The sequence below is a fragment of the Rhinopithecus bieti genome, unplaced genomic scaffold (assembly GCF_001698545.2).
Source record: "Rhinopithecus bieti isolate Rb0 unplaced genomic scaffold, ASM169854v2 scaffold_6114, whole genome shotgun sequence".
Taxonomy (NCBI): domain Eukaryota; kingdom Metazoa; phylum Chordata; class Mammalia; order Primates; family Cercopithecidae; genus Rhinopithecus; species Rhinopithecus bieti.
In genome coordinates, this window is record NW_016805005.1 from 43,646 (window position 1) to 60,312 (window position 16,667).

General features: G+C 32.5%; 1 protein-coding gene across 1 annotated transcript in view; it reads right to left on the reverse strand.

The window, feature by feature from the left end:
* LOC108528831 (kelch-like protein 1) overlaps positions 1-16,667 on the reverse strand; it is a gene marked incomplete at its 3' end in the record, with an annotated part of 196,324 nt that overhangs the window by 6,148 nt on the left and 173,509 nt on the right. Inside the window, exon 3 of the mRNA XM_017870814.1 lies at positions 16,266-16,402. Coding sequence (XP_017726303.1) covers positions 16,266-16,402 — 137 coding nt within the window. The remainder of the gene's footprint in view (positions 1-16,265; positions 16,403-16,667) is intronic.

Genomic DNA, 16,667 nt, shown 5'->3' on the forward strand with positions numbered 1-16,667 from the left:
TTTTTTTGTTGCTTGTTTGTTTGTTTTTTGAGACAGAGTCTCGCTCTGTCACCCAGGGTGGAGGGCAATGGTGCGATCTTGGCTCACTACAACCTCCATCTCCCAGGTTCAAGTGATTCTCCTGACTCAGCCTCTCAGGTAGCTGGAATTACAGGCGCCTGCCACCAGGCCTAGCTAATTTTTTCTATTTTTAGAAGAGACGGGTTTTCACTATGTTGGCCAGGCTGGTCTCAAACTCCTGACCTTGTGATCTATCTGCCTCAGCCTCCCAAGGTGCTGGGATTACAGGCGTGAGCCACCGAGCCCAGAAACTATAAAACTTCTATAAACAAACTTTGGTAATTAAAAATTTATTTGATAAAATATCAAAAACATAATTTCTCAAAGAACAAATTGAGAAACTAGACTTCATACAATTCCCTGCAAGACTGAGCTAAGATCATGACACTGCACTCCAGCCTGAGTAACAGAATAAGACCCTGCCTCTATTTAAAAGAAAAGAAAAAAAAAAAAAAAAAAGCCACTGTAGGATGTTTTATTAAAGGAATAAAAAGATGAACCATAAACCAGGAAAAAAGTTTGCAAATCATATCTGATAAAATATTATATATGGAATATTTAAAGAATTTTCAAACTAAATTTTAAAAAAAACTGGGCAAATGATTTATACAGACAACCCACAAAAGAAAACGTATGAACAAAAAATGCTTAATATTTTCAGTGCTTCAGAAAATGCACATTACAAACACAATGACAGACCACAACACCTCTACTAGAACTGCTTGTGGAAATGTGAAATGATAAAACTACTTTAGAAAACAATTTTGCAGTTTTATCTCTCCTATGACTCAGCCTTTCTGCTCCTATGTGTTTGCTCAAGAGTAAAGGAAGAATATGCTGATACAAAGTCTTGTACATGAATGTTTACAGAAAATTTATTTTGCAATGGCCAAGAGCTGGAAAGAACTAAAATGTTAATTGACAGGTAAATGTCTAAACAAAATTGGAGTATGTCTATTCAATGGAATAGTTCATAATAATAATAAAAAATTATTGATTATGAAATATCATGGTTAATTATGTTGAATGCAAGATAATTAGGCTGAGTGAAAGAAACCAGACAGAAAATAAATACAAACTCTATGATTAACTTCAAAATTCTTGAAAGTCCCAAAAAATCTGGTGTGTAAAGAATCAGATCACTGATGCTTATGTACTAGGTGGGGATAAGGAAGGACAACAAGATAGATTGCAAAAGGACATGAGAAAACATTTGATGATTACAGATATATTCATTAATTTGTGGTGAGTATATGCATATGCCAAACGTATCAAATTATACACTTTGTGTATGTACAGTTTATTGTATCTCGATTATTCATCAATAAAGTATTAAAAACAATACTCAACTGTATTTTCAAAATATATTTAATAAATGATTTGAGTTGACAAGTAGATAGAAACATATTCTGAGTGCTTAAGTGCAAACAAAAATCAAACAAATATACGATATTATAATTTACATTGAGGGTTGTGTGATTTTTTTTTTCTTTGTTTTCCTTTTTTTTCTTTTTGAGGCGAGGTCTTATTCTGTCATCCAGGCTGAAGGGCAGTGGAATGATCATAGCTCACTGCTTCCTTGAACTCCTGGTCTCAAGTAATCCTCTTGCCTCAGCCTCCCACGTAGGTGAGATTACAGGTATGCACCACTAGGTTCGGCTATTTATTTTTATTTTTGTAGCAATTAGGTGTTGCTATGTTGCCCAGGCTAGTCTAGAACTTCTGGTCCCAAGCCATCCTCTTGCCTTGGCCTCCCAAATTGTTGGGATTTACAGGTGTAAATCCAGCTTCTAGCCAGCTACCGTGCCTGGCCAATAATTTTTTCTGAATGTTTGCAATGTATTAAACATGAATATAGTCATGACAATTCACATATGCTATTATTAGGTTGGTGAAAAAGTAATTGTGGTTTTTGTCATTACTTTCAATGTGAAAATTGCAATTACTTTTGCACCAACCTATCATATGAAAAACATATTCTTAATATAATCTTAAAAATTTGAGCCTGCCATACAAAACTCTGTGTGTGTGTGTGTGTGTGTGTGTGTGTGTGTGTGTGTGCGTGCGTGTGTGTGTATGTATGAGAAGATCTTCCTACTCCATCACTGTGGCTAATGCTTGTGTGTTTCCATCACTCCTTCTGAACATTCTGACCCATATTGATATCTCTATTATGCTCTCTTCCCTTAAGCTCTTAAGCTCTTTCAGTGTTTCATTTGTTTTCTGCTGGGACTCTGACTGATAAAGTGATTATTGGATGTGGACAGCAAGGAATAAAATCTCAGAGGATTCCACATAGTTTGGCTTGGGTGTCCAGGCAAATGGCATATGACTATTTATATTGGAAAAGTATATTACTATATTTCTTTATATGTATGTGTAGTTTTACCTTCCCAGATCAATACTTGAAAAAAAGATTCAGCAGCAATATACATACTTACGGAGTTTTTATGATATTTTCTTGAAACACATTTATTCAGTCTAAATTCTAACCCCTGATAATAATACACTTCATAATAATTCAGACAGAATTTTTTCAGAGCATCTCTCAATTATTTCCCCAAAAAAGAAAACAAAGAATTTTCACAAGATACCCGTAGAATAATATTATTTATTTCTAGCTTTGGAGGTTAATTTGAGTATTATAACCATTGCTTTTTTCAAATAGTTTTAATATTGTATTTTCTAAAACTTGGAATGTATCCAATGAAAGAATCTATTTGTTAAAGCCAGAGGCACAAATGGAATATTAGCCGGTGTCAAGCTTCAATGCACACAAATTAAGCTACCTCATCCATGCTATATTTCTTCATATCTGTAACCTGACCATTGCTCAGACAGACCTAGAAGTAAAAAGAAAAAGGGTAGCCAAGTACTTGACTTAAAAGTTACCTTTTTAAAAAGCACGAAAACTACTAATGGAAAGAAAAGTAATTCTACATTTTCATTCACAGTTGATTTCAAGGCATAACGTTCTCAAATAAGCTTACTAAAAGGGACAACCTACATGTTTTTAATTAGGTGCCATAGAAAACTGGGTTAAAAATACACGATAGCCATATTAAACTTGAGATACCTAAGAAGTCGATGTTTCTAATAACAGCCAACTTCTAGAGATTGTTTTCAAATAAAAATTAAATATTTATAATCTCTCTTAGCAAGTCGAGAGGAGCTTTGTCTCCAGAGTTAATTAATTGAGAGGGTCAACACATCATCAGGAAACAGGCATCTCCTCAAGTGACTTCCTCAATTTCTGTCATAGTTGCCATAGTTTCAGGTTTCAGATTCAGACAGGAAAACATGTAGCAGAAGAGGAATTATTTATTTATGTATATATCTATCTCTTACATCAGTGAAGAAACTTTTACCAAAGAATCCCCAGAAATTTTTCTCCAAGTTGCTCTGGCAAAAATTGTGTCACATAATCATGCCTAACTCAATCATTAGGAAAGGAGTGAAATACAAATAATTGGTTTTGATCCTATAAACTGCTTATAAAAGAGTCACCCTCCTCTGATTCAACTGGGGACTATTCTATTTTGAATAGAGTACCAATAAGGTGTGCTACATTTATCCACAATTATATCTTAAGTAAATGCTAAGGCCACTAAATCTTCCAAATATGTATGAGTAGACTTAAACTGTGTTTTTCTATAAGACATTTGAATTTGTACTTCATTGACATAAAAATATGTAAAATAGAATGGGAAGGAAAAAGTGAAGTTTACAGAAGAATATGTATTGATATGATTCTATTTCTTATTAGACACATCATCCCCTATTAACAAATGCACAGAGCATCTATATTTCATCTACAAAATATGTTATATTGGAAATGTATATTTCCAAAAGTATTGTTTTAGAAATGTGCGTTCTACCAGACAAGTGCAAAAACTGCCTATAAAATTCACAAAGTAAATTCAATTTATCTATCATCATTCTGTTAAATTGAAAAAGAGGGAAACAATGTCAATGCCACTCTAGAAATTCAAACTTCAAAATTGATATTTTTAGTAACTCACAGGTATTTTAAAATATAGTTTTATATGATAATACTTCTAGATTAAAAGAAAATTGCAAAGATAGTACAGTGATTTTTCCATATAACATATACCTGTTTCCCCCATTATTAACATCTTACATGCATATATGTGTTATATTAATGAACAAATGTTGTTACATTACTATCAACTAAAATTTGTACTCCATTCACATTCCATAGATTTTTTTTTCTTTTCTTACCTAATGTCCTTTTTCTGTTCCAGGATACCATTCAGAATAGTACATCTCATTTACTCATTCTGTCTCATTAGGCAACTCTTTGCTGTGACAGTTTTCAGACTTTCTTTTTTTTGATGACTTTGACAGTTTTGAGGAGTACTAATTTAATATTTCATAAAATGTCCTTCAACTGATATTTTGCTGATTATTATTAGACTGGGGTTATGAATGAAGTTTCTGTCTCATCACATGCTATTAAAGAAACATTATCAACGTGACTTATCACTGGTGACAGTCATCTTGATCATGTGTGGAGGTAGTGTATGTTAGGTTTCTCCACTGTAATGTTATTCTTTATAACCTTTACATACTATACTCTCTGGAAGAAAGTCCCTATGCACAGCCTACACTTAAGGAGAGGGGAGTCGTACTCTATCTCCGTAAGGATGGAATAACTGGCATAAATACTTTTGAATTCTTCTCCATGGGAAATTTGTCTGTTCCCCATCATTTATTGGTATATTCAATTATTTATATCAGTCATTTCATAGAATTTTTTGAATAAATGTTTCAAAAAAGGAAAGAGAGTTAAAGGGATTTCGTTTAGGCAATTTACACATATTTTAACAGTTAAAGGAATTTAAATTTTACCACAATTTAGAATTTTGCTATCATCAAATTATTCCTTATTGCCAACTGGTACAACCTTATTGGCACTCTGGCCTCCTCTCTCTCAGGTCAGAAAGAAAATCCTAGTTGTCTTCTAAAAATTACAGCAAATTGATTTTAGAAAACAGAATATAAGTTCTACCTATGAAATTCTATAATCCTAGAGCTAAACAATCTATAAACCATGTCATGCATGCATTCCAATCACAAGAAAGACATGGTTTTGTTTTTTGAGTACTAAATACATCTCAGAGTTCAAGAGAAGCTGTTAGAAAAGTCAGAAAAAGTTATGCAAAGAGCAGTTCAAAAGTAGCTGTGACAGTACAAGCCATTATTCGTTTAATTTCTATCTGTCCACCTTACTCCTATAAAAGTCCACTGCGTGATAGGTAAGAATTAAACATGTTAGTAGCTCAAATTTACTTAAGTTGCTTTAAAGCTACTCTAATTATATATCCATCATTTGAAAAGAACAAGGAATCGTTTTCAGAGAAAAAGTAACATTCCCTTGACTCACATCGATGCACAGGTGTTAAGCTCCCTCAACTTTAACAACAGAGTGCATGTCTTATCTTCAAATTTATTATACTTTATGACTCTGTGCCTAATCAACTCCATAGATTTCTTTTTTCCACTCTTACTACTTTCTATGGAGTTTAACCTAAAATAGCATGTCATGCAACACTCGAGGAAATTTTGGTTGTAAGAATAGCAGACAAAAAAAATGATTAATTCATGGTCACAGAAGTTATTTAAATCTTTACTTAAGTAAAATAATGTGTCTATCTAAGCACCAGACTTATCACAGATACGTCCTTTTGGTCATTATTTTAATTTAGGATACCTTTATGTAGAACATATGCTCTTGAACTTGGCAGAGACAATTCAATTCCCTTTAAATTAATTGTACTTTGAACTCAGTTGAGTTTGATTTTCAGATTTAAATATTCTGTTGCTTAATGTGTGAAATTATTAGAGAGTTGTGCTCCTGGACAAAATAATTTGAACTTGAATTAGCCAACAGAAGCAACAGTTCTATAATTCATTGTTATATCCACTTTTGGCTAAATAGTGAAGATGTCTAAAGTAGCATATGCAGTGGTGTAGGTATATATATATATGTGTGTGTGTGTGTGTGTAATATAACAACACCCATGTTTATGGTGAGGAAAATGTTTGCCTTTAGTTTGTAATATAACTGATTATGCTTACCTCTTTGTCTTGGTGACTGAGAAGAAAAACTAATTGGTGTGTCATTTCTATGAATACAAACAGCGTTTTAAGACATTTACTTATTGTGAAAATTATACCATAGGTATTTTTATTTGAATTTGAATGCCTTTCCAAATATTTTCTGTTTGATTTATAAAGCCTTATACACCATGGATATTTAGAAATCAAACTAGGACAAAAGCCATAACTTGGTGGCTTATGTAAATAGCTGAATTTGTTTTCTTCTGCTGTACTCTACTTCATCAGGAAACTAGAATGGAGATAGAAAGGGGTAAGTATGTCAGTAGGAGCATGTTTCTGTAAACCAGGTTATATTGAAGTTATCTACAGAGCTCTTCCATCTTGAGATGCTTAAATATTTTATACAGTAACTTGGGTGGATTTGATGTAGAAAGAAAAATGTTGGCAGTTTTGATATTTTATCTGACATTCTGTCCAGATTGTGAGTTCTACCATCCTGCCCTCTGTGAGTCCACCATATCCTCTTCCTCTCCACTCTTGAGTTTCTGTGTTGACAGAGGTTTTTTTCTACTTTTGTTTAACAGGTAATTTTTTATGAGGCTCTATTTGATTTCCAAAATATGCTTCATATGTTACCTCTTTACCTTGCTGCTACATTACAGGTCATTTTTAGAGGTCACCATTTTTATTTTATTTTTTCTGATTGTGAACATTCATGCCTTTCTTGAAATCTTCACATCTCACAATCCATATTTAAAATCAATATTTCTTAGCCCCAGTGAACTGGAAGTGCAATAGTTACAGAGTGCTACCAAGGGGGCATACAGATACAGCATTTCCGATAAGTATGAAATTCTTTCCGAAAACACTACCCAGCACACTGAGTTATGTCATAGGTCATATAATTGTTATTTCCCCATTTGGATAGTGCATTTTGAAGCCATTTTAAGATGTGGAAAACTTAAGTTAAATAAATGTAAGCAAGGGGGTTTGATTACAAGGTTCTAAATATATTTTGTTTAACTGAATTTGGCAAGTAAAATAGTAATTTATAAAATAATTCAAAAGTCCTATTACATCATTTTGAATTAGTCAAATTTGTCAGTTAATCAAAATGCTCATTAATCAGAAAGCAGAGTGCATAGCCCAGGAAAACACATGAAAACAATTAATGACATCTATTTCCGAGTAGTATTTACATTTTTCAGGCATGGATCTATCAGGAATAAACTTATATTTTAGACAAATGCAAAATAGTTTTTATATTTTTCTTGTAAGACTGAATCCCATTACCAGTCTTTAGAATTTCTTTATTGACTTTTATTTTGCATTATCCTCTCCTCTCACCACACCTAAACATTTCTGTAGAGAAAAAAATATGAGGTGGGACAGATTCATCAGACTCATGTAAGTGCCATTTGACTAGGACATTTTCTCTGGTTGAGTATTGTGACAGGAGTGCAATAATAGCCAGAATATGCAGAGACAAAAACTCAAGTTCACAGTCCAAAGGAATCAGTGACCAATGTATTCCTTCAGAAAGTTTTCAGCACGCTGTCCGCTTCCAGCTAAAATGTGTTTTCCTGGTTGGATTGCACTAGTATCCCTCAACTGAAGGAAACAAAGTGTTTAAAATTAAAGTGCTTAGTGTTCCCATTATAAGCGTCCTTTCCCAAGTATAATGGGAAAGTGAACTCTTCATTAAATATGGCAAAATGGTAATTTGCAGAAGTCTTAAGAAGGGTGCAATGACAGGGTTGTTTTGCTTGTTTTATTTGCTTGTTTTCCCCATACTATCAGCAAATCATATCAGCTCTACCAAATTTTAAATGAAAGATATTAACAAATACTTAAAATGGAAGTAAAATAGTGTTTTCAAAGAAAGGTATTATTTAAAAACATTTAGGAAAATGGTGCTTCAGTTGCTTAAATTATAAGATAAAGTTGAATATTGTGAGGCATAGCTAAGATTTGCATGGAAAATTCTGGAAAATGTTACTAATTGAATAGTGTAATATTTTTATGATTCGTCTTTAGATAAATATGATAAAATAAAATTAAACTTAAAATTATGAAATTATGAATGTGCAAGTCTGAGGATGACATTTTAAATAGTGCTAAGAAGCATCAATCACAATTCTCCATTTGGGTATCATCTATATAACTTCCTCAGGCTACTTATGATTTGATATACAACAATATTAATTGTAAGAAAAAATATATATGATGGCAGTTGTTACTAGGTCAATGGAAAGTCGTGCTTTTCACTCAATGTGGCAATGACATAAGTAATTATGAGTAGCACTGCCTTTCATATTAAGCAGACAGCATGCCGAATAACTCTAGATCTAGTAGAAAAGATGTCAAAATGCCCATGGAAAACTTAGCCCATTATTTTACATCTTATAATAATTTTGTTGACATGTAGCTAAGGTGTCATTTCTGTATCTGACAATATGATGTTGACTACCTACGTATCTCAGAATATTGCTGTAAGGATCAATTAAGATAAAACATGACAAAATCATGGATATAATACACAATAAAAATCCATCTCAAATACACAAGGTAGCAAAATTATAAGCTAGTTTTTTAAAAAATGAACCATTATACATGTATACCAAATCATACATATGAATTAAAAAACACATTATAATGCTGAAACATATAATAAATTGGACTCAAAATTAATAAATGATTGATAAGCAAAGTGAATATATGCTCCCAGTTCTCAGATGTTATTTTTATTCTTATGAAGGATTGTGCAAAGGATTTGAACTTGTAAAATCACATATTCTGCATAATCATCATAACTGAGTGTTTGCTACATGCTAAACTTTATGTTAAACTAGCTTAATTTTACAAGTTTACTCCTTAAAGTAATCCTCTCACTTAAAGACTATTATTTTCCCTTTCTTACATTTAAGGAATCTTAAGACTTCAGAAAGTTAAGTAACTTGACCAAGATCCATAACTGTAAAATGGGGAAGCCCAAGAGATATTTCAAGTACTTAATGAGAAGCAAGAAACAGGTGCATGAGAATTAGAATAAATGTCCAAGAATCAGAATGAACTTTGGGCTGCCCACATCACACTGAGTGGTAGTTGCATATCAATTCAAGGGAAGGTCAAAATAGGTCCTGGATATCTAGTGTTAAATTCTACACACCACACTTACAAATACAAAGGAATAAAGTGTATAAGTGTTTTCAAAGTACAGGTGGAAAAATCCTAAGAAAATATAGTGAACCTTATAATTAAAGTAGGAAAATACATAGCAGGTACTCTGAACATTTGGAAAAGTGGTGATTGAATTCAATTCAATGATTCAATTCCCAGCTTTTAACAAAGTAAAGGAAAATGAAAACAATTATAAGACTGAGAGCAACAGAAAAATAAAATCCAAACAGATTGTTTAAGAAAGTAAAGTTGATTATGGGACCCGAAAGATTTTCTTACTTCGAAACCCAGAAAATAACTGTGACTTACACTATGATAGATACATAATCCTTACTCCTAAATATTAAAAGTCACATAGCTATTTCTTTTGCAGTCTCTCTATTAAGCCTCATGGCACAAAGCCAAAACACTGTTCAATAACAACAATAAAAAGCTTTATAACAGTCACAAAATAGAAATCGTTTTTATTGTCTATTTTGGCACAATATTTTTTCCCAAATTAGTTTTATATGATAGTACTCAATGTTTTACACACACACACACACACACACACACACAATTTTAAACACATACACGCACAAATGAAACAAGGTTTCCTGCTAAAATGATGGAAAGGTAAGGATTTGATGGTGATATACAAATTATGTTATTGATTTTATTTTTATTACTTTTTTAATTGAATATACAGGTTGTTTAAATATCCTCTGAAAATTGCTTAAATCTATACTTTTAAATAATGGTTAATAATAATACATAAAACTAGTCTTTGAAGGCTCAGTTTCGTAAAAATCGAGAATAGAATTTTACATCTATTAAAAGCTTAAGTTTAAACTAATAATGGGCGTGCATAATTCATGCCACTTGAATTAAACAGTATAAAAATGAAATAATAATTTACTTTTAATTGACAATAAAAATTCTGAAAGATTTAATTAAAGTCCAAGTGATACATTTGCATTAAAAACATCTCAGCCCCTGTGTGTGTATATGTTATTTCATTCTAATGTTTGGCAGTAAGCAGAAGTCTATTTAACATTTCTTAGCATGTACGAAGACTTTAATTAATTCAGTGCACACAACCTTTTTTCACAGGAAGTTAACACTTCAATTGATTAAAGGTCTGCATTTGGCAGTTTAATTTCCTACCCTCTTCTTATACCACTACTAGATGTGACAGCTTCCTTTATTTAAACCTTGTCCTTATCAGTTCTCTACAGGAACTGACATTTTGTTAGTAACCTTGCAATTCCATCTCCCATATTTGTTAGAACTCTATTTTCTTACACATCAATGAACACAGTATATTTTCAGTTGTCAGGATATAGGGACTATGTAAAGAGATAAACTAGGAGGAAATTCTATCAGATCTAAAAGCAACTGAAAATATATGAACCTCAGTGCAATCCTTTTCAAATATATTATAGTTTTTTTTTTCTTTTCAAATGTGAACATCCCATTAATTTTTGGCTGTGATTGAAATCTAATTGGGGCAAGTGGGTTCAAAATCAATATCTGTTATGTTCAAATTTGGTTCTATTCTTAATGAGGAAACCAGAGATATATATTTATATTTATATAATATATATAACTATATAATATAATCATATATCAAATATATATCAATATATCTTTTAATATATCTCAACAGTTATGTTTATACCAAAAAAGATAACAAAAATGTGTATTAGTGGATAAATTAAGAGCCTTTAAAGGCAAGGGAACATGTACATATTTAGGGGCATACCTTATTTTTCAGACGCGCCCATCATAAGGCATGAGTACATAGTAGACATATGAAATAGTAGTAAAACTTGAGAGTGTTCAGTGTATTCACAGGACAAAAGACCGTCCAGGCATTAATATGCTTGAACTGTCAGGCACCATTGCTACCTAAAGGGAGCTAGCATTAGAAGTGGAGAAACTATGAACGCCAAAACCTGCACGAAGCCAACTATATAGCAATATGTAGAGTCGGTTTAAGCTATTCAACTCAAACTATTTTGAGAGCAAGACAGCTATGAGTCACTTCAATGACTCCTATCATTAACTGATACTCTATAAAAGAGCACAAATGCTGATAGAGAAATACCAGTCGATTCATGTTCTCGATGTTGCCTATTCGCAGTAACAGAGTCCAGAAAACTTACTATTGATCATTTTAAGGTTATTTTTAGCCCCCCCCCCCCCCCCCCCCCCCCCAAAAACTCATTGATTGGGAGCATTAAGAAATTTAGAGAACTTTGAGATATTATATTTGATGTAGGCGCCATATTAATATTAAAGGTAGACCAACACATTTTGTGATCATCTCAAAGAAGGATTTTATAAATGCCTTATTTGAAATAGGAAATATGTAATTCTCAAAAAAATTAGATTCTGGGCCTTTGGCAGCATGGCTTAGGCATACGAAAAGGCATTCCCTCTGTAGAAATGGTATAATTATTCAGGATGGAATATCTGAATCTGAAGTTCTAAGACATTGGCTGCCTCTCTAAAGTGATTTAAAGCGTAAGATATTGTATAGGCCTAATTATCTTTTCTTCTCTGACCTGCATGCTTCTAAAGGATGATTCATAGAATAAGCTACTGGAATAACTGTAACTTCACTATGCCGAATCAAAGCCCCCTTTATTGAAGATTAACGAATAAAATATCTCTAGTTTTCATTTCTATTCAACCCCGTAAGTAGAAAAGGGGTGGAACTACAGAAGCAGGAGATGCATTATCCCATAAAGGAAAAAATGCGCACAAATGCTGTTTTTAAGTCAATTTGACAGCATCAATCAAGCTGAGAATGCCAAAAAGTTGTATACGTGATACATAGATTTTGCTACTTTTAAAACCCAAAAGTAAAGAATTTTTTTTTTGCATATGCCCGCTGCTCCATATAATCCCTGTGCGTTGCAATTGGTTTAAAGGTTTATAGACATTTTAAGCTGTATCTACGCAGAGTTTTTATACAGATGGTTCCTGACTTATCAGGGTTTGATTTTCAATTTTTGGACATTATGATGGCATGAAAGTGATCATGCATTAACGTATATTACCTTGAATACAAAGAGGTAGCAGCATCGCAGATAAAGCCATTGGCAAGCTAAGGAGGCATGGATATATAATAGTTACATGGTATCTTTTTCTAATACACACTGTGGACATCTCTTCATGGCCATAGAGTGCTCAAATATTGTTAGCAGAATTAATGATTGATTTTGAAAAACTGATATACATTTTATAAGTCGATATACAATCTGAATTCCAACTAAGTATTCTTATTTACAATTTAAGATACCAATTAATAAAACACGCAGCTACTTTAAAACACAGTCACTGTGCCAAAATGGACGCTTTGCTCTTTACAATGGCTAGATCACAAACAGACTTTCTAGCAGAAAAGCCGCTGAAGAAACCTCAATAGAAAGCCTTAAAAGAAAAAAATTTGAAATTTCTTATACTGCTAATTAAGAATTTAGAAAAATGACACAACGAACTTCATATTAAGTAATATCATAATTTCTCCCTAAATCAGTGTAATGCTTCTTTCCATTTCTGAGCCTGTTACAATTGTGCGAAAACTGACCTTATGTGTCTTTTATTTTAAGTAAAGAATTAACTCATCACGGCTTAAAAGTAGTCATCATGTTTCACGAACCTCATTGATTATCCATAATAGTTCCAAAGATTTTTATTTTTTAAATTGCTTTTGACAGCAAACACCTTATGGATTTTTACTCATTGTATGTATTGCTAAGTTTAACCTTTTCATGAGTATACTTTTTTTTCTTTTAAGAAAGCTTCTTTTGAACGTTATCAGCGCAATGTAGGCATGTTCTGCAATGATCCAAGGCCATTCATTTTTTTTTTTTTTTTTTTTTTTTCTTACCATATACCTAGTAATAATAATAATAATAAAATAAATAATAATAATAAAAGGTCTACATGTTTGCTTTAGCTCTTAGCTGAATTTTCCTAAAGAAGCTTGATCTAATTGCTTCTCATCTAGATTTTTTTGGACTAATGGGTAAGGCATGTTGATGAGTTATTGAGAGAGTGTTTCTCATATCTTACTACGTACAATTTTTTACTACATAAAATTCTATAAAAGATTATTTTTCCAATCAAACACTATTAAACTATAATCATTGAAGCTTATCTCAAACATTCATTCTAAGCCCGCTTTATTCATGTACTTTGTCCTTAATTTATAAGTTAATAAGATAAATTACCTACATCTGGTTCCTTCAAATCTTACACATTTTTCAGAGTTCATAAAACGTTATATATTTAAATCATTTAAAAATACTCTGACCTATCTCTATTAAACACATTGCTTCTAGAGCTAATAATTAACTATCAATCATTGACATAGTTGATCTTCTTTAGTTTCACCAAAGCTTCTCAAACCTTAAGATTAAAAAATATATATATTCTTAAATGGCTAGAATTTTACATCTATTCCCTCTCATTCAGTTTTTTCTGTTTTCTGGGATATATTTATTTTTAGCTTTCCTTAAAGAAAAGTCTTAGATATTAGTTAGCTGTTGAGTTAGGAAGATAGTGCAGTTACCTCCCATGCTTCCCTTTCTGTGCAGCTGATCACTCGTTCTTTTCTATTGTTATAATTTGTTACATTGCATATGACAAAAAGCAAGATATTTGTCTTATGCCATGCCTGCAATTTTTCCAATAACACCCCATAAATATTTTCCTCATCTAACACATTTCTGTAAACTCACAACTAAAAATTTAAGGTATTGGAGCACAGGCCAAAGTGGCAGTGGCAGCTGAGAGGCATTTTTGTATCCTGTCTGCCCTCTACAAAGCAAGCCAAATCTGGGTCATTATATTCAGCAGGGAGCTTTGAAACACCTTCCAACTTTGTACAGCAGGATGCTGAGTGTCTTTTGACCTAGTTTTACGCACAGGAAATGCAAGACTGCCAGACCATAGAGCCTGGAAGTGTTAGGTTCTTAGATCTATGTCTTTTAGTTGCTGGAAGGATTCCTAAAATGTTAGCTTCATGATTGTTCCCTTTCCAGGAAACAATAATGTAATTATCCTTGCTACCTCTTGGCTCAGAGGTAACTATTCCTCCATATGACTGTTTCAGGTTGTATGCAAATTGAAATTGACCAACATGGTCTTAATATTTGCCTCAATTTCACTAAACTTTGGACAGAATTATTCCTGACTTTAAGCTGACCCCTCTTTTTTCAGAGTACACATTTTTAAAAACATGGAATTGTAATTTTTTCTCTAATCCTTTGAGATGTTAAGTCTTTTTAAAAACCTCTTGCTAGTTTTACAACCCAGTAATTTTTTTTCCCCAAAGGCCTGAACATCATATCTTTGACATGTAAACATCAAGGGAAATAGCTCCCCTATGCCTCAGTTTCTGGAGGAGAGTAGAAGCCTAACTTGGGTGAACAAATTGCTTCAAGTTGTAAAACTATCCTCTCACAAAGATGAGAAAGTTTACTTTTTCTTTAGTAAAACCAATTAACAAACACAGATGGGCCTGTGCTCTCCCTCTGACCTTGGCACTTAAAAATCCTCCCTTCCTCCATTTCAGTAAACTTCAGACTGAGTTTGGGTCTCTCTCCTAATGCAATATCCTTGAATAAAGTCTTCTTTACCTGTTTAACTTTGTCTAGTACGATTTTCTCCATCAAAATATTACTTTAAAACTGCTAAGACCAAAAAATGTCTAAGTATTTCCCTCACATTGCTGCTTTGAGATTAAGCAGCCAGAGCATGTGGACTTTTTTTTTTTTTTTTTTTTTTCAGTAAGCTTATTTACTGAGTGTTATCTTAGTATTAGCAAATCCTTCTCTAGTATAAGTGAAATCCTTAAAGAGGAGAGAGTCCTCCTCGTTCCCAGGTATTTGGGCTCTAGTGACTGATCTTCACAATGTCATCTCATTTTTCTGTTAGCAGAAATGCTATAAAAATAAAACTCCTTAAACTACATTCCTGCTGCTTTGATAACTAGGCCAGAACCTGCCTTTCTTCATCTCACACCAGTATTAAGAATTTAGGTACAATGAACCACATTCCATTTATAAGAAATAATACATAAAACAAACCATCAATATATACTGTCTGCCTTGGTTTCTTTCACAAGATTTTATGTCCTCCTCTTCTGGCTAAATGTAAATAGTTATTAAAAAGTGTAAGCCCTGATAATGCTCTGTGTGTTTTATGCCTTCTAACTCTCTTAACATTTGGCATTATATCACATTTATGTCCTCATCTACATCTTCTGTTCATTTGGTCTGTGAGCTTCACGAGGGCAAATACATAGATTTTTTAGTTATTTTCTACATACACAATTAATACTTGCATACTGCGTAACATTCAACAAATATTTGCTACAATGGCAAAATTATTTGAATGCACCAATAACACAATACAAAGATCAACAGAAGATGTCAACATAATAGATCAGAAAAAAAAAAAAAACTTCAAAAATATCATTTGCACAACTCTAAGTATTTATTGTCCATTTCAAATGATTTGTCAAGTCCACATTAACTATTCTGTGAAAGTTTTTACATTAAATTAACACATTGCAGGGAGAAAGTTATTTGAACCCATCATTTCCAAAAGAAAAGACAATTAGAATCTCCTTTCTTTCCTAAGCAAACATGGTCATAAACAAATTTTTATTCAATAATTTGTATCCACCCTGTTTCTCTCCCAGGTTCTACTATTTACTTATTTATGTAAGCCAGTTTAAATCCTTTATGGAAGAATGAAATGTATATGTATACATATATACATTTGTAATTTCACTGATAATAAAAGTTAGTCTGATTTTGATCTACTAAATATTCAACTGAAAAGATACAGAATTTTTTTTAAAAGCTTTAAATCCTGTACTTAAAGGAAATGAGCTAAAATTTAAAAGACATCAGTATGATGTTATAATTACTTTGCCATACCTGTATATGCAAATTGGACAAGGTCCCAGAGAGCATTGGGGTCTATGCCTTCCATTTTGATCTCCTCTTGCTTGGCTTCACAAACATCACTTGTAAACATGGCCGCAAAATAGTCGGAGACTGAACTCAGAACAAGCCTGAAAGAGTCACAGGTTCTAATTTAGGTCGTGAATGTAAGGCAGAAAATCACTGTGTCAACCAGAATGCAACACAGAGCACAGAATCAATCTATTGATCAATCAGTTAATGCATTTTATTTATTGCCTCATGAGTTATACTTTACAAAACTGATTGAATAAATCTTCCCCTAACTTTTCGTAATAGAGCATTCTCATACATAGTCTTCTATCACTTTAAAGATGTTTTGTCTTTCACGTTTAGGGCTTCAGGCTTTTTAAATAA